A 24804-nucleotide genomic window follows, 5' to 3' on the forward strand; every position below is an offset into this window, starting at 1 on the left:
ATAAATATACAATCAGAAAGTATTTATGAAACGCACACAGGCAGCTGTGTTTAGATCCAGTTTGACGGTAAAGTATGTGAGCCGTGGTCTGTGTGAACACCGCTCCGCAGTTTAATGCAGGGCCGTAGCTACGTTTTCAACGGGCCTAAGATGATATTTAGAATGATTCACTTTTAATTAATGAACTGCTTGTTTCGTTGCTTGAGAAGCTTGTGGACATAATGTAGGTGTGTTTCTACAAGTACAGTTTTAGGGACACAAAAGTTAGGAGGGCAGCTGAGGGGGCAATGCTCTACAGTGGGGGGGTGCAGCTGCCCCCCGGTTGAGCCGCCCTTGACCTTGACCTGAAGTGTGATGTAGCATAAAAGGGAAAACAACGAAGTACAAGTACCTCAAAGATTGACTTTAGTACAAGAGTAAAACTACTTCCCACCACTGCAATTGAGCAGCAACAGTCCTTTGATATCCTCTGTGTATAAGATTCCAGGGAAAACTGATGTATGTCATTCACTTCACAAGGTAACGTACCAGACATGTGTTTTTTGGCCAACCCCTTAGTTGGCAATAGTATGTTGGATGGTATTAAGGTGTTAAGCTCTTCAATGACTGGCTTATGTATCAGCTATTTGACCACCAGCTGGCTCATAACATCCAAACATTGTAAAGCAGCTGGAGAAAGGTGTACTGATTACATCATATTGAACTGCACAGCCGCACCTAGTGTCAGCAGAAAGTATTCAAATAATAATTACAAACAAATGCAAAAAGAATGCATCTTAAAATATATTTTACGATCATGTTTAATCATCTGATTTGTCTGTACATTGCTGTTTTAGTCTGCGTTCTTCTAATTAGTGTCTACAGCAGAGATGTTCACAAGTCTTTTTTTGCAAGTCCAAGTCAAGTCTCAAGTCTTTGGTCACGAGTCCAAGTCAAGTCTCAAGTCTTTGTGGGGTGAGACTTGATCAAGTCTCAAGTCTTTGTGGGGTGAGACTTGGTCAAGTCTCAAGTCTCTAAAAAATAAAAGTCTCATGTCTCTTCTGGTTGTAATAAGCCTTCTATTGTCTGCTGCTATCCAGTCTGTTAAGAATACTGCACGCTATATCTAAGAAATTCAAAGCATTTACTGTGTTATTATCACTCCTATATCTATTAGCATACAGTATCAGTACTGATTAGTTGTTTGTTATATGATCACTTTAAACAGGCTATTGCAATGCAATATGAGGACAAACATCACACTTTAGCTAAATGCAAACAACTGCAACAAGTAACTGAAATATACTGAACTGGTGATATTAAAACCTGTTCCAAAAGAGATATCTACCATTAACACCATTTGCCAGCCACATGCTGGTAAATCATGCAAGTGGCTGGTAGTACTGTATGTTGCACGCACCAGCCACAAATAACAATGGCAATCTATTGAGTGGCTGGTAACATTTCAACATTCACTAGGCTAGCCATTTGGCCAGTGGACACAAATGTTAAAATTTGACCTCTGCAACCGTATTGTTTAATTACACTGGGTCTCTAATGACATATTTTAAGTCTACTATTAATAAACATATTCCTCTATCCTCTCACTCAAACCCAGTGTCATGGTAACCAGATAAACCTGTAACATTAACGTTACGTGGTCAACAATAAACCTGTAGCCTGCCTATAAACCCACAGATGTATTTATGTATGTAACTATGTATTTTTCTACATTTAACGTTAGCCAGTGGATGGTGGCAGCGGAACGTAATGATTAACGTTACCGACCTTTTTTGTGTCATGTCAAGAGTTGGATGTCAACGCCACTCAACTCAAACAAGTGTGACAAGCAAACATTCTCTAATCTTTTCAAATATTCAGTTACAAAGCTAGCAGCAAGCTAAGCTAACATTACATAGCTGATGCTGAGCTAAACATGTTTGCTAACCGTCCATGCGTTAATGTGACTGACCTCTCCAGGTGAGTTTTCAAGTGCCTGATGAAATTCAACGTTGTTGCGCCAGCATCCTTGATTTTGATATTGCAGACTTTGCAGTGTGCTCCTTTTGTTGGTGCCGCCGGCGTTTTGTTCGAAGTTTTTATAGTTGAACCTAATTACAAGCGGTACAGCCGCAGGTGTGCCGCCGGTCGCCATTGTGTCACCATGATGTTAATGTTAATACGCCAAAAATAGAAAACACAATGATTGTTCACGAGTCCCAAAACACGAGTCCAAGTCAAGTCTGAAGTCTCTGTGTGCGACTTAAGTGCGACTCGAGTCCGAGTCACGAACTCGAGTCCCCATCTCTGGTCTACAGTGTGTGCCTATTGAGCTGTTTAGAGCCATGTGGGACAAAACCCGATCATTCCCCTCCCTCTGACTGTCTAAGTGAACGGTGACTATAAAAACTACACTGCGCATGCTCAGTCTTTTTCTATTCAATGTGTGAGGCAAAACAATAATGACCATAGGGGCAGTGAGCTGACATCCCCACCATACGAGAAGACGAGAGAGCTGCAGTGAGGCGTCCTAAAACCAGGAAGTAAACTGCGCATGGCTTCCCTCGACAAAAAAGCAATGAGATTTCTCCATAGGATTTTAGAAAATAGCTCCAAATAAGATCTGTGGGAAACAAACCTGTTTGATAACTGCACGTTTTGTTCAGCCGGTTAATATCCACATGTCTACCCTACTTTTATCATTGTCAAATCATAAATCTATCGATTAGATTTATGATAGACTTTTGAAACTACAAGAAGATAAGGAGGACTTTTACAAAAAAGTAATAGAGATGTTTGTCCAGAAGGATAGGCAAATGGACTTCATCTTCAAGTCAAGGTAAGACCGCCATTTTATTGAAAATGGGATCTTACTAAGAGAGAACAATTCAATATTTAAATGATAAAATTACATTTGTTGGGTATCCTTTTCTCTGTTTAAAATTATTTGAAGCATCAGACTAAAAAAGCTTTTGAAAATGTAAACCTGAAGAGTCAGTGCCTCACCAGCCATGCACCTCACTGCACGTCACTGCAGAAGCTTATATATAGACATCTAAGTTGTTTGTGCCCCACCACTTTTGCACATATTAAAACGCCACTGGTCATCGGTTATAAAGGAGACATTTCTTGAAGCAAGGCTCTCGTAGAAGCCGATGGTGGAGCATCGTTGTCAGTGGAAATTGAGAGTCTGGTGGAAAATGATGGACTGTTGTGTTTTTGTTTACAAGTTAGCTTGAGTGATTGACACAGCTGGTATCCCACTGCATTTCTGGAACACGAGGAGAAAGAAAAACAAACCATGATACATATTTTGAAAAAATTAGGGAGTTATTTAGACAGATTTCACAAGACTGAGACTCTTTGGCAATCATTTCCCCAACACTGGAAAACAAATAAGAAGTCACACTTGGTCAAACGTTAGGGTTGATGAGGGGTTTTCGGCAACTCGTTCAGATTGATCCAATACATTTGTATCATTTACGCTATGTGACCAATGCGTGTGCTTTGTTTTGTACCGCACCTCTTCATTAGGAGGATGACATAGCTTTGGAAAAACCACAACACAAAGAGTTCACTTTCTAAAGCACATGTTCCTTAGTTGTTTACTCACAGTTCTGGCCGTGTTAAAGCAATCTAAAACTGGCATTTAATACCATTCTTAACTTCCTCGTTAAGTCCTGAGAGATCCTCTCTCTCCTCTGTGGAGTCTGAGGAGTTAAAGACACACACTGTGAAGCTCTTTGGTACACAGGAGGAGGAGGAGGAGGAGGAGGAGGAGGAGGAGGAGGAGGAGGAGGAGGAGGAGGAGGAGGAGGATGTCAGTGTGGGGCTGTGCATGCTGCTGCTCAGCACAGACACTTTCTGAGTGTTCTTTGGTGAATCTAATCTCTGATAGCTATTGAAGGGTTCGGCGTGAAACCTTTGTCCAGCCTGCTTTTCTTTAAGCAGTCACACATTGACGTCTTCCATGACATGTGAGTAGCATGCTCAGAGAACCTGAAACTTGTTTGTCTTTATGGGGAAATGTACTAAATGACTTATTGGCATCAGCAGGTAGCCTATTATCCTAACACTTGGCCTCGTTGTGTTTGACCTGTTTGACCTGATTGGACCACGCTCACATGGACAGCACTTTGAGGTGTAATCCCATACAGTTACTTGTTTCCACTGCTGATGAGGACGCTTGGCACATTGCAGTCTCAAGGGCTTTTCAGTGGTGTTATGTGGGATTCCGATGTATAACTACTAGCTCTATTTCTGTAGTTTTGACCATAATTCCCATGTGTGATAATACTAGCATTCGACCTACCAAGTTAATTGCTAAGATTTAATTAAGATATTTAAAATCTATACTGACAAAAAACACAAGTATACGCTGATGATCATAGCGTTGTAAGCATCCTCCATACTTCACACTTAAAAACTATGATATTGTCACACAAACATTCAGTTTTACTTCCTGGTTCATCTGTGGTCAACTTCGTGTTATAAATGTAGTATGCTTCCGGATCTAGATAAATAATGTCTAAAACTACAAAAATAAGTTTTAAATAAATCACTATTATCATTCAAATGTGCATAAAGTATTTTGAACTCTGTGAAATTAAGTTTTCAGGCACTGTCTCTTGTCTGCTTGATGTCTCTATGGAAGCTTATTTTTCAATTACTGTTTATCGTGTGTCGGGAAGAAGCTGTGTGTGTGCGTGCGTGTGTGTGTGTGTGTGTGTGTGTGTGTGTGTGTGTGTGTGTGTGTGTGTGTGTGTGTGTGTGTGTGTGTGTGTGTGTGTGTGGTGTGTGTGTGTGTGTGTGTGTGTGTGTGTGTGTGTGTGTGTGTGTGTGTGTGTGTGTGTGTGTGTGTGTGTTGTGTGGCACTTTCTCTGCAGGAGGTTGATGCTTCCTCTTTGATCCCGTACACATTAGTCAGAGGGAGTTGTCTGTGTTCCAGTCCCACAGCTGTAACTTATCCAACAGAAAGGTTGAGTCGGCCATGCTTGACCTCTTGGGCACAGACTATTTGTTGTTACATTCCTGTAGCAAGACAGTGGCGTTCACACGAGTAAAGTCAAAGTTAAGTCTGTGTGTGTGTTCCCTCGGAGCACCAGACAGGGTGGGGTTTGGTGAGGAGTTGCATAATCTTGGTGGAGATCGATGTTGAGGCAACAGAATGATATCACTGCTGTGGATGTGTTCGCCCGACGGATGACTGGGATTCCAATGGTGCGTTGGCCAGAGACTGGTTCAAGAGCTGGGTGCGCAGTACATTTCCAACAGTGAAATAAAGACGTTTGGAACTCCAGATATACGCTCTGTTGAATGATGACGCTTTGAATTATTCCTGTGCATTAGGAATTTGACTTCTCTTGGTTTGTCAGCTATCCTTAGCTCAAAATAATAATCTATATACTAATCTGAAGATCCTCAACGCAATGTGTCCATCTGGTCTTTTCATGCCCAAGTACCATTGTCAACAAATTGTAGTCTGTATAATTTGAGGCTTGAATTGATATAGAGATATGGTATGGTACGATATGAAGGGATACGGTCCAACAACTTACTCAAAGCATCTTGAATCACTTTTTCACTATTTTATTGCACTATTTTATGTCTCTTACTTTTATGTTGAGTATATCCTATGTTGCATTGTTGGAGGAGCCTGAGACTGAACATGTTCATAGTCAAAACTATGCTGTAGGTATTGTGCTTATGATCCTTTGAAACTCTCTTTCTTGACCCCCCACAACGAGGAGGTCAGGGTCAGCTACATTCAATCTGGAATTAGCATCTTGCTAATGGCTCCTTCAGCAAGATGAGAGTGTGTTGCGTGAACCCATTCTGCGGATGTTGTTAATTTAGCCATACTGTTCCAGATGAGATGTGTCATGATGAAATGAAAATGAGGTTAACTCGCACACGTCCGTGTTAATTGATTTGAGCTTGAACTCTGGACAGCAGATGTCCGCGTCCCGTGATATCTGCTGACACTCTTTAGCCAATGCTAAGAGCCAACTCACTTCATAGGAATGTGATCTCATTCAATCAAAGACGGTGTCAGTGGCCGTAGCGTTTCTTTAAGACGACGCAGAGGTGAGACGTCTGGTCCTTTGTGTTGGCAGCAGGCGTCCGCGCTCCCTCAGGCTGATCCCAGGCTTCGGGCTGATTAGATTGCTTTGACTCCAAACTTTGCGCAACTCCGATTGCATAACAGCCAAGACAGAAACATAGAGGCCTTCCAGAGAAGACTGCATTGGACTCAAGGAGAGAACAAGTGCCTTGTGTTGTGAAGTGTCCCCATTTGGACCCTGTTTTTGCTAGGCGACAGTCATGGCATGTTGGAAGAGTTTGTGTGCCTCACCAAATATAGTCATATCTTATCAGACAGACTTTTGTTATACACAAATCCATAACATCGTAATTTCACAGCGAAAAAAGTATGGATATGAGGAAATAAACGAGTGGTCTTTCTCCCCCTTAACCGCCAGCTTTGCTCCAGCTGTTGGCCAGACATCCTCTCCTCCTCTTTATTTTTTCCTCCCTCCCTCACACAGCTGATCTGGCTGTATTGCCATAGCAGAGCCGTTACTAATCATCATCACTTCCTACAAGCGCTTGTCACACGATCGTTTACCCAGTATTGATGTGTTTGCACTTTAGAGAGGAGTATCTTTGAAGTCACTTTATCTAATTCAACAGCTCTTGTGGATGAAATATATCACTATATGACATTTATGTGTGTGGTAAATTCCCCACTATTCAGTTTGCAAGCCGAGCTTTTGTAGCTTAACTGCTGTTATGCAGTCACCTCAAGTAAACTGCGAGTGTTTCCAGCGGGCAGTCAAACATCTGTAGCATCGTAACTAGTCCCCCTAACCCAGTGGTTCTCAAAGTGGGGCATGCCAGGGGGGGCGCGAGAGACCAGGAGGAAAAATTGTTATAAAAAAAAAAAATCATAATTTGAAAGATTATTGATTCGAAAATAATATGATGCAGTACTATTACGTCTGGGTCTCTGTGTTTCATTAAAGCTCGGCTCTGTGTGTGTGTGTGTGTGTGTGTGTGTGTGTGTGTGTGTGTGTGTGTGTGTGTGGAACGAGCCATTTTGTGTGCGCGAGTGTTATCTCAGTGGTTCTCAAATGTTTTGGTCACCATTAATGTAAACAATTATTTCCGAGGCACATGTTTATATGATCATTATAGTTATAAAAAAAATAAGAGAATAAATGAACAGGTATGAAATACTATATGACAGTAAAACAAGAATACAGTTTAAAAGGGTAATTTGTAAAATATCCATAAAGAAAAAGTAAATCTGTTTCCAGTTCTGTTTCATATGTGTTGAGAGAGGTATCCATAGATCTCTTCATGTTGCTCTCAAAGTGCACCAGATTAATGCTTTTAACTTCAATATTTAAAAATAAATCTTCCCGGGGGAGCTTGCCCCCGGACCCCCCTATGTGAGGTCCACACACCACCTATACAAATAGCTCTTTACCCCTGCTTACTAACCTGCATTGTAACAGTCGTGGGTAAACTGTGTATTTGCGTGAGGAGTGTTGCAGTAGAAACTTCCACTGTAGCGCCCGGTACATTAATGGGAAACCCTAAATGTTTGAGCACCCTCTATGAAACGTCAAGCTACCCCACAGAACCCCCAAAATAAATTTCTAGCGCCGCCACTTAGCCTGACTTGTGTTGGGGAGGCCCGACTTTTTTTTTTCTCCAAAGGGGGGGCATGACAGAAAAAGTTTGAGAACCACTGCCCTAACCCCTCTCGAAGCAGACAGTAGGAATCAAGACATTCGGAAAAACAAGTAGGGAAACAAAGAGCAAGTGTTGTACTTTCTTCATCAGGCACCGAGGGCGTATTATTGGCCCGGTGTATCCTCCTGCATGGGTCACTCAGTGTACCGAATAGACCCCTCCTGAGCCAAGGGGTGGATGGACACGGGAAATTAGCTTTACAAGAAAAAGGGACGAAGCATGAACTCCAAGTCTTTCATTTAGGCTCCATTGGGGACACTGGCTTCTCCCGCTTTGTTATTATCTTTCTTTTTATATAGCGTTCTATTCATGCACCATCCTTTCCTGGTCTTTGTCATAACACTGTTTTCTTAGCTTCACATGAAACATTGAAAACAGTCTTATAATGGCCATTATACTGCTAGTAACATCAAGAGATAGACACCAGCCAATTCCAATTCTATACATTGTGTATCTTAAATGTGCTTAGGATGAAGTTAGCCCCTGCTAGCTGTACATCTAGGGTATTCATGTTCCATTGAATATATAGCCATGTCCCTACAATTATAATCTCTGCAAGTGTTTTTCCATTCTTGGTTATCTCTTAGGCCTTTGCTGGCAGGTGCAAAGAAATGACGCACTGTGCAGGCCAACAGGGAGACTAAACGGCAGTAAAATGAACTTGTTTACAGACAGATGGCTCCTCCGAATTGGGGGAAAATGGGAGGGAAACCATGAAAAAAGAGGATTGTCCTTTGCGAGCTGCCCCAGTGAGATGATAGTGAACTGTTCATGAACTTGTCATGAAAAGTTCATGAAATATTAGTGAACCATATTCATGGACAGCTCATAAACAGCTCATAACAAAGTTGATGAACTGTTCATGAAAGTGACATGAACATTAAATGGCACTAGGGCAGTTCATGAACTACTCATGAAACTCCTGTGCTGGAATGGTTCATGAACAATTCATGGAATATGGTTTTAGGCAGGTTCATGAACAATTCATGAAATGGAGTTTTCAGTGAGTGTGTAGGGATATTCAGTTTTCAACCAAGAACATTTCAAGAATTGTTCATGAACATATCAAGAACTGTTCATAACAACTTCATGAACCGTTCATGAACAGTTCATACCCAGTCACTGAATATAATTCAATGGCTGGCTATGAAATGTTCATGAACTGTTCATGTACATGAACTGTTCATGAACCACTGACTGTGGGTCAATTGGCAACCATAGAAAACAACAATTATGTCAATCACAATGGAACTTTACTCAAATTTAACAAACAAACAAACAAACATACATGTATACAGGTGGAGCACTATAATTAATCCTATCACTATTTGAAGCAGTTCTTGACACTCAGCTGCACAACATTTTTTGTTACGGGTCCCAAAAGCTTGGGTACCACAGCAACAATAAATGATTTCTGTAGAAAACAGAAAAGTGCAGAAGCAATAATTATACACAGGATCCGGTTGATCGTCTGGAATGCTTCTTATTCAAAATTCAAAGTACACAGTTACATTCAAATAGCTGAACTTTACAAACATCACATTTCTCCATTTAAGTTATCTGTCTGTCACAGTCAATTACTGTATCTCAAGGAGAAATTCAACATAGTCAATATAAATTATTACATTACATTGCATTTAGCTGACGCTTTTATCCAAAGCGACTTACAATAAGTGCGTTCGACCAACAAAATACAAACTTGAAGAAAACAGAATCATAAAGTACATCAGATTTCATAGAGCCAAAACATTTCAAGTGCTACTCAACTGGCTTTAGGTAAGCCAGTCCATAAGTGCTTTGTTAATAGTTCTATTGCTCGAAGTGGAGTCGAAAGAGATGAGTTTTCAGTCTGCGCCGGAAGGTGTGTAAGCTTTCTGCTGTCCTGATGTCAATGGGGAGCTCATTCCACCATTTTGGAGCCAGGATAGCAAACCCACGTGTTTTTGCTGATGGGAACTTGGGTCCCCTTCGCAGCGAGGGTGCAGCGAGCCGTTTGGTTGATGCAGAGCGGAGTGCACGTGCTGGGGTGTACGGTTTAACCATGTCCTGGATGTAGGAAGGGCCAGATCCATTCGCAGCATGGTACGCAAGTACCATTGTCTTGAAGTGGATTCTAGCAGTTACCGGAAGCCAGTGGAGGGAGCGGAGGAGCGGCGTGGTGTGGGAGAATTTAGGAAGGTTGAAGACCAGACGAGCCGCTGCATTCTGGATGAGCTGCAGGTCGGATGGCACATGCAGGTAGACCAGCCAGGAGGGAGTTGCAGTAGTCTAGGCGTGAGATGACGAGAGCCTGGACCAGAACCTGCATGGCTTTCTGGGTCAGCTGGGGACGCATCCTCCTGATGTTGTAAAGCGTGTATCTGCAGCAGCGGGTTGTAGCAGCTATGTTTGCAGTGAAGGACAGGTTGTTATCTATAAACACATAACGCTATCAAATAATACTTTCAATCAATATATCTATCTTTACCAAATATAACATATTATGGAGATCACAAAAATACACTGTCAATGTTAATAAACAAAAAAACAAGGCAATGTGCCTGCAAGACTGCACTCAGGTAAACAAAACATATTACCCGTGCGCAGCAGCTAACCTGCCTGCGAGCCTTCGCTCAGGTCACATTTACCCAGGTGCGGCTGAAGCCCGCGAAAATGGCATCTATTGTTGCCGACAGTTTAGTATTTTTAAAATACCGTTACTATGTCAAACATGCTCAAAACCTTCTGACACACTCTCCTAAACATCTCCAACATCATATCTAATTCACACAAGTTAACATCGATCATTTTCATTATGTACTGACCTGTAGAAAACAGAAAAGTGGAGCAGCAATAATTATACACAGGATCCGGTTGATCGTCTGGATTGCTTCTGAGGAGGGGGCGGAAGTGTCCCCCCTAAAATAACCCAGATGTCACCGCTCACCTGCCAAAGGTTCCACCTTGGCGCTACTTACTCGTACTGCTTCTCAAACAGTACAGATAAACCATAAAATGATATGAATGTCACCAAAATAAATACAGATAATGTTCAGTTTCAAATTCACTATTGTTTTGTTTTAAGATTAAAAGTTTTAAAAAAGAAAGACATGTTCAAATAGTAGATGAATATTCAAGAGGTCTTTAAAAACATCACACTGATCATCAAAAGTTCATAAAATGCTCATGAATATTCACAAATATTCTGAACTTGCCACAATCATCCAAAATTCATGAAATGCTCATAGTCATGAAAAGTTCATGAAATACTTTTTGGGGTTTTAATTATAATGTTGTGATTGGCTGGATCATGAAAAGTTCATAAATTGCTCATAAAAGTCTGTCATGAGCAAAACAGGAACTTTATATGAATGAACAATGTTCATAAACATTTCATGAACTGCTCTTTAAAATGGTTCATGAGCATTTTAAGAATGTTGGTTCATGAACATGACAAGTGAACATATGAGTTGTTCATGAATGTTTCATGAGTGCTCATGAACAGCTCATAAAGTCATGAACTCCATCTCGCAGGGGTGATGTCATTAAAAACATATCCCTGTCAAGAAATACTTTAAACAGGCTGGGAAGCTTTGGACCACCACTGCTACTTAAATGTTATTCTTGTACAGAAAGACCACCAGAGGCCTGAGAAATACCTCTTAGATTGGGACAATTACTGTCAGTGTTTATTCTTCCCCTCACGCCTTGATCTTCAAATTGTCTTTCGGCCAATCTGTGAATGTTTTGCATTTGGGACACCCCAAAGTACTAGATCCCATAACTCCCAATAATAATATTGACAGCTCAAGCAAGGATGTAGAATTACATTGAAACAGCTCTGATAAGGAGAAGTATCTGGTCAGAGGCCTGTTCTTGTCGGAGGAATTGACCACAACGTTGATTAGCACAGGAGCTAACAAAAGTTGCTCTGAGAAGGTTCTGCAGAAGCTATTAAGGCTTTGTGCAAATCACGTAGCTCTGTCTTATTTCATTCCAGACCAAAGCTAACGTGAGCTAGCCAATCAAAGCGTCTCCTCACCTCGAGAGCCAGATAGCTACAGTCAGCTCATCAGACTCTCTCCTCATTTAGCTCTCAAGATTTTCCCTACGCTGCTAACGACCGCTGATGACTTTTCCTGAAGCCCAACCTCATCCAGAGTGAAACATAAGGCTCTGCACGGACGATCTGTCTGGCTGATATAAAGCACATGGTGTGTGTTCTGTCTATGTCTAACATTAGCACGTGGTTTGTGTGTATTGGTTGTGTCCGTGCAAACAATTGGCATAAGATATGTGTGATAGTTATGTCTTTGTAGTTTTGGTTGTTTCAGTAGTATTTGATGCTAAATATAGTCCGGACCTCTGACCAATACTTGCTTCTGAGTACTGCAGTTTATCTCGATACACTTTGATATGAGAGAGACTTTTTTTTAAATTGACTTTAATAATAATAATAATGCATGTTATTAATGGGCGCCTTTCAAAGCTCTCAAGGACACCTTAAAGAGCATAATTAAAAACAAGCAATAAAGAAGGTCAAACAGTAATTTGAGACTTAAAAAACAAAGACTTAAAAACAACAATCAGTCTAGAGCAGTGGTTCTCAACTGGTGGGTCGCGACCCAAAAGTGGGCCGCGGACCCGTTTCGAGTGGGTCTGTGAGTGAAGAACAAAAAAAGAAATTGGAATTCTTTTTTTTTTTTGGGGGGGGGGAAATCTAACTTTTATTTTGAAGGCCCGATTTTCTAACGCTGTGCATGCAGTCAGCGTTGGACTGGAAGTACCGGAGACCATACACGGTTTTGAAGACTTCTGTCACGTAGTGATCACCTTCTCTATAAAATATCTTTGCTGATGTTTTTTCGAGTCTTCTGGCCAATCAGAATCAAGAATGTTGCCGGAAGTCCCCACGGAGAATAACTTTGCGGTAGAACTCTTCTTTATACATCCATGGGTACAACTTCAGATACAAATGAACACATAATGAAATATGACTCCCGGTCTGATGACTGACAGGTCACAGAACAATGGGAGCTGTCTACCCTTACCCACAATTTAAAGTAAGTCACACAGACTATCTCCTCTTTACTCTTCTCGCAGCAAGATGTCAGAACAAAGTGAAAAACAAACAATGGCATCAAATATTATTAATATGTCGGGTAGTAATAGATGTATTTATTTTCTTCTCAGAGTGTACCAGAATGCATAGTTTATGTTAGTATTTCTAAAAATCTCCTGGGGTTGGGTTTTCAGCATGTATGCCTTTTTATATAGTTCAGCTTTGATTCCATCATCTCATTAAACCTTTTTTAAAAGCATACTTTAGTTCTGTGAAGGGATATATGCACTGTACTTCACTTGTATTAATATTGTATGCTGAAAAGCGTATATATTACAGCACGTTTTTTTGTTGAATAGATTTGAGTGCTTCAAATGTTGGGTCGCAATGTATTGACCAAGTAAAAAGTGGGTCCCGAGGCCTGACCAGTTGAGAACCACTGGTCTAGAGGAATTATGAGAATACGCCAGTTTAAAAAGGTGGGTTTTCAGGCAGGATTTTAAGTTTGAGAGTGAGTCCATATTGTGGGGGCAGAGTGGCTGAAGGCTCTTGACCCCTTGGTGGTCAGCAAGGATGTAGAATCCCTTTGTGATTGACCTGGTATGGAATGCAAATGAGAGCCTACCTGTAGCAACAGGGCAGTGTTGGCCAGTTTAAAGGTGAACAGAACATCCCCTGTTCCAAAACACCCTCCATGACCTTGGCCTTTGTTTCCCCAGTCCTGTCGCCTTTGCACTCACACAAATGGATTCACAGTGATGTATATTTAATGAGCTGCGGGGAAAGTGTTTATTAAGATAGAACGAGTTCCTGTACTTACATCTGACGAAGCACTTTGGCGCTACTGATGTTGGCAATACCTAAACTGTATTTAAACATACTGTGTATCCTTTTAAGCTTCTCCTCTAATGTACTTAGAATTCCCATCCAAATCGAATTGAAGTTCTTGCTTTGTCATCATTGGCAGTTGGCCTCATTTGGCAGATTATTATTTTGTAACACATCTGTATTGGGTTACAGGGATGCACATAATTAATTTAATTAAGGATTAATCTGAAAATTACTTTCTAGATTAATAGTTTGGTCATTAACCTTTTAGGAAATCATGGAAATGTCGATCTGAGTTTCAAAGTCAAGTACCTTTTAAATATTTTGATTTCTCAGTCCAAACCCAAAAGACATTACATTGAACTCATTAATCTATTCTGATGTTCACTTAATAAACCCACATCAGACGACATAATAACCCACTTGGTCGATCATTCACAAGGCCACAGTATTACTGTAACAGCTGAGTTTGAGCCCTCTCACAGTACATACATGCTGTGTTGCCAAATCAATACTTCATCCATTAACGTTTGCCAAATATGGCACCATGTAGAACGTCTGAAGCTCGTCATTCTCTCAGGCTTCTGAACATAAACACACTAAGAGCTTTATTTGTGTCAGACGATTAGGGCTCGCAGCAGTTTACACCTCAAGGAACATTCTCACAACAGGTTTCATCATCGCTTTTCATTAAAGACACGTACCCTCGAGTGTCGTGGAATGCCCATACATACACGAGCTCAGGGTAGCACTTGTGCGTCGGTGGGGAAACATGCTATTTCTGCTGTGAAGGGGATATTCTGCCACAGGGGTCAGGGCGCTAAGTTTAAAGATCAAGAGGTCACACAGTTGCACCATCTGGCCGACGAAACCTTCGCATATCGGGCAGCACTTTAGGTCTACCACGCAGAGTTCATTTCTGATGAACGTTGTTGTGAGTCTGCAATTATTTGTGTCTGTCTAGACGTTTAACATCTGAGAGAACAGTTTGAACACCTAACCCTGAGGCATTTCTAATGGGGAGGAGGTAGCGATGGGTCATTCCAGACTGGTCCCACACGGTCCACTCCAGACTGGTCCCACACGGTCCACTCCTCCTGCTGTTGTATAATTGTTCAGGGCGATAGGGTTGAGAGCAGACATTCTCTCCTCTCTAATGGGCCTGGGATCACAGAGCAAGTATGTCCCTCCTGGGGAGCATGGTGAAACTCCCAGACGTGCACACACACACACACCGAAAGATATCACACATACATATGCCCTTTCTTATCACCTGAAGGAACACCGTCAGAGGTTATTTGCGGAGGCTTACGCGTGTTCATTTCCACCGAATGAAAACAGCAAGCAGACATAGCATCGCGCACAGAAGCAGTCTCAACATAAATAGTCTGCTTGGCGTAAAAAGTGACAGATTGGATTTCCTGTAGTACAAATGGGGGTGCTGCCGTTCGCTCAAGAGTCACGTTGCGTCTAAAGTGAAGACACGAACTAGTGGATCGAGCTTTCGTTGGATAGGAGAGAGGGACCAAAGGAAAACAGCTGGCATCATCGCAGTCATTACCCTCATCCTCACGTAAGAATAAAGTGAGAGGCCAGGGGAAGGATGTGAGGGTAGAATTGTGTGTAAATTCATTTAGGGAAAACAGTAATCTACAATCATATAAGTTCCATTAAATCTGCTCGAGACATAGGGACATAATAGAAAAGAAAGTATTGTGGAGGCCAAAGCCAAACCATCAGCCAAAGTGACATTTGTGGAATTGTTCTACGTTGTGGTGTGCTACAGTCAAGTAACTGTGAGCAGATGGTAAGGTGATATAAACTCAACTATTTCCACCAGTGGGAAAACAGGTTGGGTTTTGTGTGCGTATGTTCCGTCCAAGCCAACGACTGCTGTAAATGTTCTCCATCGGACTCTTTCATGTTGTGTCTTTGCCAGTACAACAATGAGCCTCTCAGATCAGCAGCCCACTCACTTTCTTTTATATTTCTCTTTTTGACCCACTACGCTTTTCTGTTTTCTCCATCTGCCTGCAGCCGGGTGGAGTTTCTTCCTGGCTCGGAGAGAGCTTGTTAAATGACTGTTGTTGGACCAAGTAACTGTTTCCATTACATGTGTGCTTTCGACACCAGTGTGCGAAAAGACGGGCATCTCTGTGTCCTTTTAACAAGGAAAGGGCTTAGTTCTCCAAATGAGAGTATGCTTTGCAGCCCTTTTAAAGAACACAAGCCTGTTGCAATGTGTAGACACAATTATTGGAATAAAGGGTCTTTCAGTAACAATACTTCATTACAAGAAAGAATCCTGAATTCAAAATGTTAGTAGTAGAAGTACAGCAGTGTTATTAGCTAAACAAGTAAAAGTTCTCAATATGCAGTACAGTTATTTTCACAGTATTTCATCATCATATAATACATATAATATTATCCATTTGTGTTACTACAATTACATGGAAAAGCATTTGTGGAGCCAATTGTATATACTTTTAATGTATTGGGTTGTGTTTATATATCAGTAGTGCTCCATGTAATCTCATAAGCATTTCACATGTTTTTAATAGTCACATTACAATATTTGTCTCAAAAATGTAGAGCAGTAGAAGTATAAAGTAGCATAACATGTAATACTCAAGTATTTTGTAATTATGGCTTATTATTGCTTAAGTATGGTACTTGGGTTATTATACTTTCCACCACTGACATCCAGGAAGTAGGTGTGTTAGGGAGCCAAACCTAAAGGGACTGATGTCATCCTGTCAAACTCTACTTTGGATTTCAATCCGTCCGTCCCCCCACCCCCCACCTCTCTCATACACCGTCCAACAGGCTGTAGTGTTAGACCTCCCACATACGCACACTCAGCCTTTAGACTGCTGCGAGCCACTGACAGCAGCAGTAGCTCTCTGATCCGGACACACAGCTATTGAGAAGGAACACAACTAACTCACCCCACGCACTCCCTCATGTCCCACCCCGGGGGCTACTCCGCAGGGCTCTTCTCATGTCGGTGTCCACTGCTCTGCGTGGAAGGGCTCTACTCATCTTAGATTGGGACAGTAACATCGTCCGCTGCTCTCACAGGTAGGGACTCTGCTGAGGTGTTCTGCTAATATTCTCTTCGGCTACTTTTAGGTAACTTGTTCAAGTGTCGTCAGGCTTTAAGTCAGTAAGCTGTGCGGCTAACGGTCTTAATTGCTCAAAAGTCACATTTGACTTGAGTGGCACGGGATTATAACGGTACTGAAATGGAGAAAGTGAGCGCGGACTCTTCTTTCACGACTTATGTCTATGTTTATCTTCACGGCTGATGGATAAGTGCGTGTGTGTGTGTGTGTGTGTGTGTGTGTGTGTGTGTGTGTGTGTGTGTGTGTGTGTGTGTGTGTGTGTGTGTGTGTGTGTGCGTGTGTGTGTGTGTTGCTCAAGTGCACCGAAATGCATCCAGAGCCCCACACTTGATACTATATAAATGTGTAATGATGTCTTGTCTGAAGCCTCTAGTCTTCGCAGCTAAAGCATTGACTTGCCAGCCGAATCTGAAAGTTTGCATCATGATGCATCAATTTGTTGGATTATTATCTGTTCTTTCATGGGTATTAACTTATACTGTGCTGCATAGGCCGTATTTAATGTTGTCTTAATTTACATTATTTAATAATATATTCTGTTCTTGTACACATCCTATATTCTATTGACATGTATATAGACTTTTTGCACTACTTTTTATTTTGTATTTTTGTATTTTATTATATTTGTTGCATTGTTGGAGGAGCTCAGGTCAGAAGAATTTCATTGCCATTTCTACGCTGTAGCTTTGTGCATTTAATTTGAATGTACTGCAACTAATACAAACCGACCAAATGGCAAGCAATATTGCTCCAGGCCATTATCAGTCTAGACATAGCCATACCATAGTGGTTTCTTCCCACTCGTGGTCCACCAATAGCCATACCATAGTGGTTCTGTCCCACTCGTGGTCCACCAATGCACCGATCAAAGTCAACTCACCAACGGATAAGTAGTAGTAAACATACGCTGTGTTTGTCTGCAACCAAGAACCACCAGATTGGTTTCCAACAGTGCAGCCACGAACTAAAGTGCGCCATTCCCTTGGCAAGTTGCCCCGGCCAGCCAAGGAGACCTAGCAGTGCCCTGCCTGTGTACGCCCACCGAGCTCCATTACAGAGGCCCGTATTCACTAAAGCCCAGATGGAGACATCTAGAAGTTACCGAGACACAGACGGCTTCTTTGTGCAGCTCCTTTCCCAGCGGTAGAGTCTGATTAGTTTTATCAAGACATGCCTCATCATGAGTTATGAGTTTTTCTTGGGAACTTTAATGGGCAGTAGAGTAGGAAAGGTATTGTTGTGCTATTGAATGCCTCACCACACAGACGTTTACCAAATGGTGTGTAGGAGTGACTTTAGGGAGTTGTGAGTCTTGAGATGTGAGACATAAATCTGTCTGCATTGATGCGCTGTGTTGGTTGTATCAGAACGCAGGATGAAGGGAGGGAAACAAGTATGTGTGTGTGTGTGCGTGTGTGTGTGTGTGTGTGTGTGTGTGTGTGTGTGTGTGTGTGTGTGTGTGTGTGTGTGTGTGTGTGTGTGTGTGTGTGTGTGTGTGTGTGTGTGTGTGTGTGTGTGTGTGTGTGTGTGTGTGTGTGTGTGTGTGTGTGTGTCAACCTGCTTAGTGACTCTCAGTGTGTTGAGCTTTTGGGTTTCGAAGGCCAGGAAAAGCCTCCAGGCCTTCCTTAGTAAATGATGCTGATTTTCCAGTGATGACTACATTCTTCTGATCGGGGCACCCTACGTCGTCTACACTGGACTTGGGTGGGGTTGTGTGTGAAAGTGTAAAAGCATGAGTGTACACCATGTGCATTTGTGTTCGGTAAATCTATCTACGTTGCAGCAGTCCTTCCGGGTTCATGAGTTAACACATTTGAAGTTTAATAGTCAGTGGTGTTCATTCAATCATTTATTTTCATCATGAGCAAATTAAATCCTCAACTGAACCCTCATGTATCATGCCCGTTGTTCCTCAGGTGGTACATATTAAACCAATAGGCTTGAGAAGGCAGTGTAAGGCAAGCTGCTGTGATTTCATAGCTTTTTCCACAGTGCATGCCACGGATGCTGCTCATTTCCTGAAGCTGGTAGAAAGGTGGATCGAAGCCAGGGTTTCATTTGGCCATGCCCACTCAATCCCCCAACACATCTACTTCTCTTTATGATAGTTCCTTATTCTTTTCTTTTTAGTGTGTTGATGAATCATGCATTCTATTTAGAGGAGTGAACATTTATTTCAGTTGTTGCCACAGTTCTGTGGCTCTGAAAATACGTGGGTGGTTGTAAATGAAAGGGTTTCGAAAGCGGAATAAGTGTCGTATGTGGATTAATCTGATTCTAATGACTCTCTGTCATTCTTTGTTTTAGAACTCATCCACACTGAAGGACCCTTGGATGGCAGCCTCTACGCCAAAGTTCGCAAAAAGGAGTCCGTGGAAGGAACAGTCACAGCGAATGGCCTGCCACCATCTGCGGTGGAACACGCCCTACCTGCGGTTGACCATGCCTTGTCAGTGAGCAGCGACTCAGGAAACTCTACTGCCTCAATCAAAACTGACCGAACGGATGAAGCGGCAGCAGCAGCAGCTCCGCAGGCTTCCACAGTGAGCCGGACACACGTTGCTGTAGGAGAGGAGCTACCCTTGGTCCACCAACAAGAACCACCTGCACAACAGCCAATCAGTCCCCAGGAGAAGCAGGAGCTCGAGCAGCTGCTGAGTGGCCTGGAGGGGCCCATGCACCGCCAGGGCTACCTGTCCCTGCCGGCTTCCACGGTTGGAGGCATGCTTCACCTGGTGCCTGCCCAGGTCCATGTCAACGGGCACGGCAGCATTGACCGTGAGACAGACATTTTGGACGATGACATGCCTACCAGTCAGGAGGGACACACTGTGGACAGTCTGGGGACGTTCTCCTCCACAGATGGCAGGGCTACACCAGCTGATCTTTACTACCAGCCTGAGCCGATTGTCAATGGCCAGGAGCATGTGCCGTACCTGGAGCGCAGTGCCCCAGAAAAGCCTCTAGAAACGACCATACCCAAAACGTCCGCCACTCTGACCCAAAGTGAGTCCGCCCCATCCTCGGGTTATTACACGGCTAAGCAGAACGGCAATGTGTTCCGCTCTCAGTCGTTTGAAGCGGAGCAAAACTCTTTGCCTCAAGCTCCAGCCCGCACCACCAGTAGCAGGGATGCCGTCCAGCGCAGGCTCAACGTGTGGCAGCAGTTTGGTGTAACAGAGGAGCCCGTGACTGAAGGACTCACCTTCAGTCAACCTCCTTCTACGGTGGTGATGTCCAGCCACCACAGCCTCCCACAATTCCCTAACCGCCAGAGCGCTTCCCAGCATGAAATTGAGGAATCTATTGAAACCCTTAATCTCCTCATGATGGATCTGCAACCAGGCCGTACGCTGGTGCCACAGTCCCAAAGTGCTCCACTGCAGGACAACTGTGTTGTAGTGACCACCCAGCCGTCCTTCTCCCAGAGCCAACCCAGGCCCTCCACACAGGCTGACTCAGCCATTCATAGCCACTTTGCTGGCCCCATGTCCAGCCTGGCCAGCCACTCGTCCCCGGGCCAGATGTCCCCTGGGAAGCCGAGGACGCCGGAGCCTGCTCCTGTCCAGGGATCTCTGAGTTACTCATCTGAAAGGGATGTGACAAGTCCTCCCTCACTAGCCTACCCCACTGTAGCTGGTCACATCCAGCTCAAGCCCATCAGCAACTATCCACCAAGCACACTGTCCCAGTCTGCGGAGGTCGCTGAGCCCCAGTGGAGCCCCAATGCCGCCTCAGCATCACCCCAGCCAACAGACAGTGAGCAGGATGAAGTTTTCAACGTTGAAGGTCTGGTGGCCCAAAGAGTGGCAGGTAAGATCCAACATTAATTCAATGAATCTACGTATGACCTTTTATTTAAAGAAAGCAGTATATGTCATCCAGCAGCAGGTTGCGTCTTTAGATGTTTTACGTGATTTCACAGATTCATATAGTCTGCCAGGAATGGTAACATGTTTGCCCGAGGCAAAATACATCTTAAAATCCAATATGTCCACTGTTCACTGCCCCAGCCTTTTAGGTGAGGGCATTGACCTTGGCCTACAGTATATTTAACAAAGAAGAATTATCTGAGAATATAGCGGCACAGTCTTGGGGAATATTGGATATAATCCTTGGTTTGCCCGTTCGCAATGCTTTAATAAAACAAGAAGCTGCTGCTCTTTTTGACTTTTCGGTAGAAACACTATGACTGAAATATGTTATCACTTAACCTTTTTTTCATGTCATAATAATGGTATTAAGCTGTTTAATTATAATTCTACCTGCAATGTGTGCAATACTTTTCTCAGGTATGTGTGACTCCTCTGCTTTGAAACGAGCCATGTATCATTTTGATTGTACAACCAATCTGTTGTCCAACATTTTTGAGGCCTTGCCCAAAACAGAATGTTGGCTGTATCACATTATAATGATCTACATATGGTTAATATTTATCCAGTAGAGACAACAATGTGTCGTTGCTGAATACTAAATGCCAAATCATTTTACTAGGTATTATTCATAGTACCAGTTGTATATAATATTTGTATTGTGGCAGAACATGTCGAACAGAACATGTACTGAGTGTAATGTACACACTGTACACACGTCTTTCCGCTGCTCTGTGCTAATCTCATTTCCTGAATGTCACCTCATCAGCCCCAATCCCTCAGGCTCAAACAGGAAGTGCTCTCTGCAGTCCAGCAGGTTGACTGTCCCTAGATAAGCACATCAGACATCCTGCTGGGCAGCAAGAAAGTCAACACAAAGCAGAGCCCTCAGATAACGAGCGGCAGAAAGAGGTTTTATAGAACAAACAATACGGTCAACTTCACATTACAGCCAATTCAATGTAAATATTCACACTACGAAATACATGCTAGTTTAACACCATTAGGAGTATGAAGTGTAGGGATTTGTTGTTGTGTTGGTTCTACTTCCTGTATCAATTGAATTCCTCCTATTCCATGATTTATTCAAAGTATTTAAGACAATATTGTTTTACTTCTATTGTGAAAGTCCTAGATTGGGCGTACACATCAACCTTCCACATCAACTTTCGTATGAATTGTCTTTAAATCAAGGGAACATCTCCGTGTCTATTCACAGGCGGGCCTTGTCTCGCTTGTTTCCTTTTTCCTTTAGTTTTGTCATCATCATTCTTCTCTCTCTCATCATCCTTCATCTGTTTACCCAGAGTACTCGGCTCGTGTCCAAAGTGTCATCCCCAGCATGACCTCTCCTCAGTCTGAGCACCGCCGCTCTCACTCCTTCTCGGGTTCGTTTCTCCCATCCTGTCTGAAGGAACACTTAAAAACCAAAAAGGAGAGGTCCTTTTTCAAGTGTTCCTTCCAGTAGTCAAGTCTGTATCTGCTTTTGCCTTGGAGTGCGGTGTGGTTTGCCTTGAATCATTTCTCATGTCATATTAACAAGTGAATGCCCTATCCTAAGCCACACGTGTGTTTGGGTTTGAACACACTTTCTCTCTGCCGTTGGGTCTGCACACTAACTAACCAATGACTCCCCTCTGGGTACATACTCACCCTTCTCTCCTGTTTGCTCTGAGTAACAGCTTTTTACCTCAAGGTTAGTGGGGAAAAAAACAATGTTAAAGTTTCACAAGAACGAGACAGGGGAGGCACAAAGGAAGCTCTGTCCCTGGCCAGGAGAGTGTATGTCACAAGATCCATGTTGCCAAAGTCAGGAACAATACAGAGGCCAGGAAACACTGGCTTCATTCAATGTGGCTTTTTTCACTCACTGTACTGTTTCTGAAGATTTACAAAGCCACACAAAGGACACGGAATCCAGGAAAAGGACCACAGTCCTAGTTGGAAACTTCACTAAAACAGTATGTGTCCGCTGGGAGACGGCAACCACAATGCAGACAGGATTGTTCTGTTTAGGGCCCTCGAGTGTCGGGGGCCAGCCCGGCCTCTTTACCGCAGACGGCCATATCGTTTTCAGTGATGCAACTGAAGTTGGAATGAAGGTGACGTTTCTTGTTCTATAAATACAATTCACTGCAATTCCTTTTAGAAAATGAAACGCCACATTAAGACTTTCAAACCAAAAGCTGTTAATGATCTGATCTTACCAGGAACCCCTTTTCTTACCTTAACTGACGCTTTTTGTAGCTGCAGGTGTGCACATTTGGACACCGTGGTTTCCCTCACCTATCATACTTATGTTTTTGGAATCAACCCTGATTATCCTCATGATGACTGGATTTGAAATAGCTTAGAAATATCCGACCTTGAGAATCTCCAGCGATCCCAGATGGAAACCATTAGCGCCGTCACTAAGGCAACGGCGCAGTGTTTGACTGCTGCTGAGCAATGCATCGTGGGTACATCTGGTTCTCAGTTCATAGCCTCGGCACGTTGGAGGGTGTGTTTCTGTTTGGGTGTGTTGACTGCATGCTTTGCAAAGATGTCAGTTCCAGGAGGTATTAACCGTCACCCTGCCAACACCAAGACATTTGGAGATGGAGATAAATCAAGCGTCATAACAGGTGGCATGATCGGGTCTTATATATCATTGATTTATTTCTAAAATGTAAAAACAAAACATCTACATATAGCTATATATATAATACGTACATTGATTCCCAATGAATTATAACCTAATAATGGTAATACAAAACACAAAGACGTTTTGAGAGAGTTAAACCTTTTAACTGGATGTCTTTTAGATAGACTGGCAATGGCAGCGAACATCAATTCCTGAGTATTGGAATTTTCACAGCTGCTATCAATATATTTTCCTCAGAGATATGTGGCCAGGTGTTTACACCCTCACTTCAAAGTAAGGTTGAGGGAAGGACATATCAATATTTTCAAATTGCTCTTATCGTCAGGCTCGTAGGGTATGCCTTAACTGACATTAGCCTTAAGTCACATTTTAAAGGGGCCCTTTTATGATTTCCCCCCCCCCCCCCTTGCCTGAAACCCCTCCCCATTGGACTCCTTTGTTTACTTCTGTAACAAAACGACATCACCGCGTAACACTCAGGCTTCTATTGGCTAGCGCTCCAACACATTGTACGTAATAGGCTAAGGGTCGGGACATTTCTAAGTGTTTAACCAATCACAGCCGAGCCAGCCAGCTAACATATCGGAGCAGACTGGGCTCTGGTTTCAGACAGAGGGTGAAAAGAGGTGCTGCAGCACAGGCAGTATGATACATATAAAAAGCTTTTTGAACATTAAAGCATGGAGACAGTAGAGTCTACAGTCTCAGTACAGGCAGCAAATACGAATATGGACCTGAAAGTGAGCATGAGAGGGCCTCTTTAATAAACATACTATTCAACCATCTCTTTCAGTAACATAATTTAAACAATAAGAACAAAGTAACACTATGAAAGAAACACTGGGTAAACCTCCTCAGTGCAAACAACAACTCAGAATGTGTTACCCCTATTGTCCCACCCTTTCTTATCCCTATTGTAATGTCCTTTCTTTTCCCAATAACCTTCATCTTGTTCCAAAGCACGGAGCAGCCAGTGATATTTCACATTGGCCGTGCAGCTTTAGCCAGCATTTCATTCTTTTGACCTTTAGCCGCCAGTCAATGGCATCGCATATTAGCATAAAACTCTTAACTCAAATCCTGTTGGTTTTATGCTGGAAGCTTCCTCTCTCTCAGTGCAAACCAGATGAACTGAAATGAGCTTGCTGGCTGCTCTGAGGTTCTGCCACATTTGGCCACATCGACACATTAGATATATAAATACAGCAGCATATCAGAAAGTGGGGTGAGAACATGTTCGTCCTGTTGTTCCAGAAATTAGTTGCTTTGTTTCCGCTCATGGTAGAGGATGGTAACATTACTTGATGTAACATACCTCCGAGCACAAGGTTACTTTGAAACACAATAGTTTGTTTGTTTTACTGTAAATATCATAGAATGGGTTTATCTATGAATTTGATCATTTGTTTCATGTTTGCGACTTAATGGCTTTGTGTGCTAATCCTTCATTAACCTTGTGTGTGCATGTTGCGTTGGAACGTAGCACAGCCTTCAGCCTTGGCCTGTGCAGTGAGCATTCACCGCGGCTGAGAGCCACTAACCGGTGCTGACGGG

General features: G+C 42.8%; 1 protein-coding gene across 1 annotated transcript in view; it reads left to right on the forward strand.

The window, feature by feature from the left end:
• The window catches only part of tns1b (tensin 1b), a 252364-nt gene that overhangs the window by 205002 nt on the left and 22558 nt on the right, over positions 1 to 24804 (forward strand). The window contains 2 exon segments of the mRNA XM_071207064.1: positions 19042 to 20547; positions 21914 to 21994. Of these exon segments, the coding sequence (XP_071063165.1) occupies positions 19042 to 20547; positions 21914 to 21994 (1587 nt within the window).

Source organism: Pseudochaenichthys georgianus, chromosome 21, assembly GCF_902827115.2.
Source record: "Pseudochaenichthys georgianus chromosome 21, fPseGeo1.2, whole genome shotgun sequence".
NCBI classification, from domain to species: Eukaryota; Metazoa; Chordata; class Actinopteri; order Perciformes; family Channichthyidae; genus Pseudochaenichthys; species Pseudochaenichthys georgianus.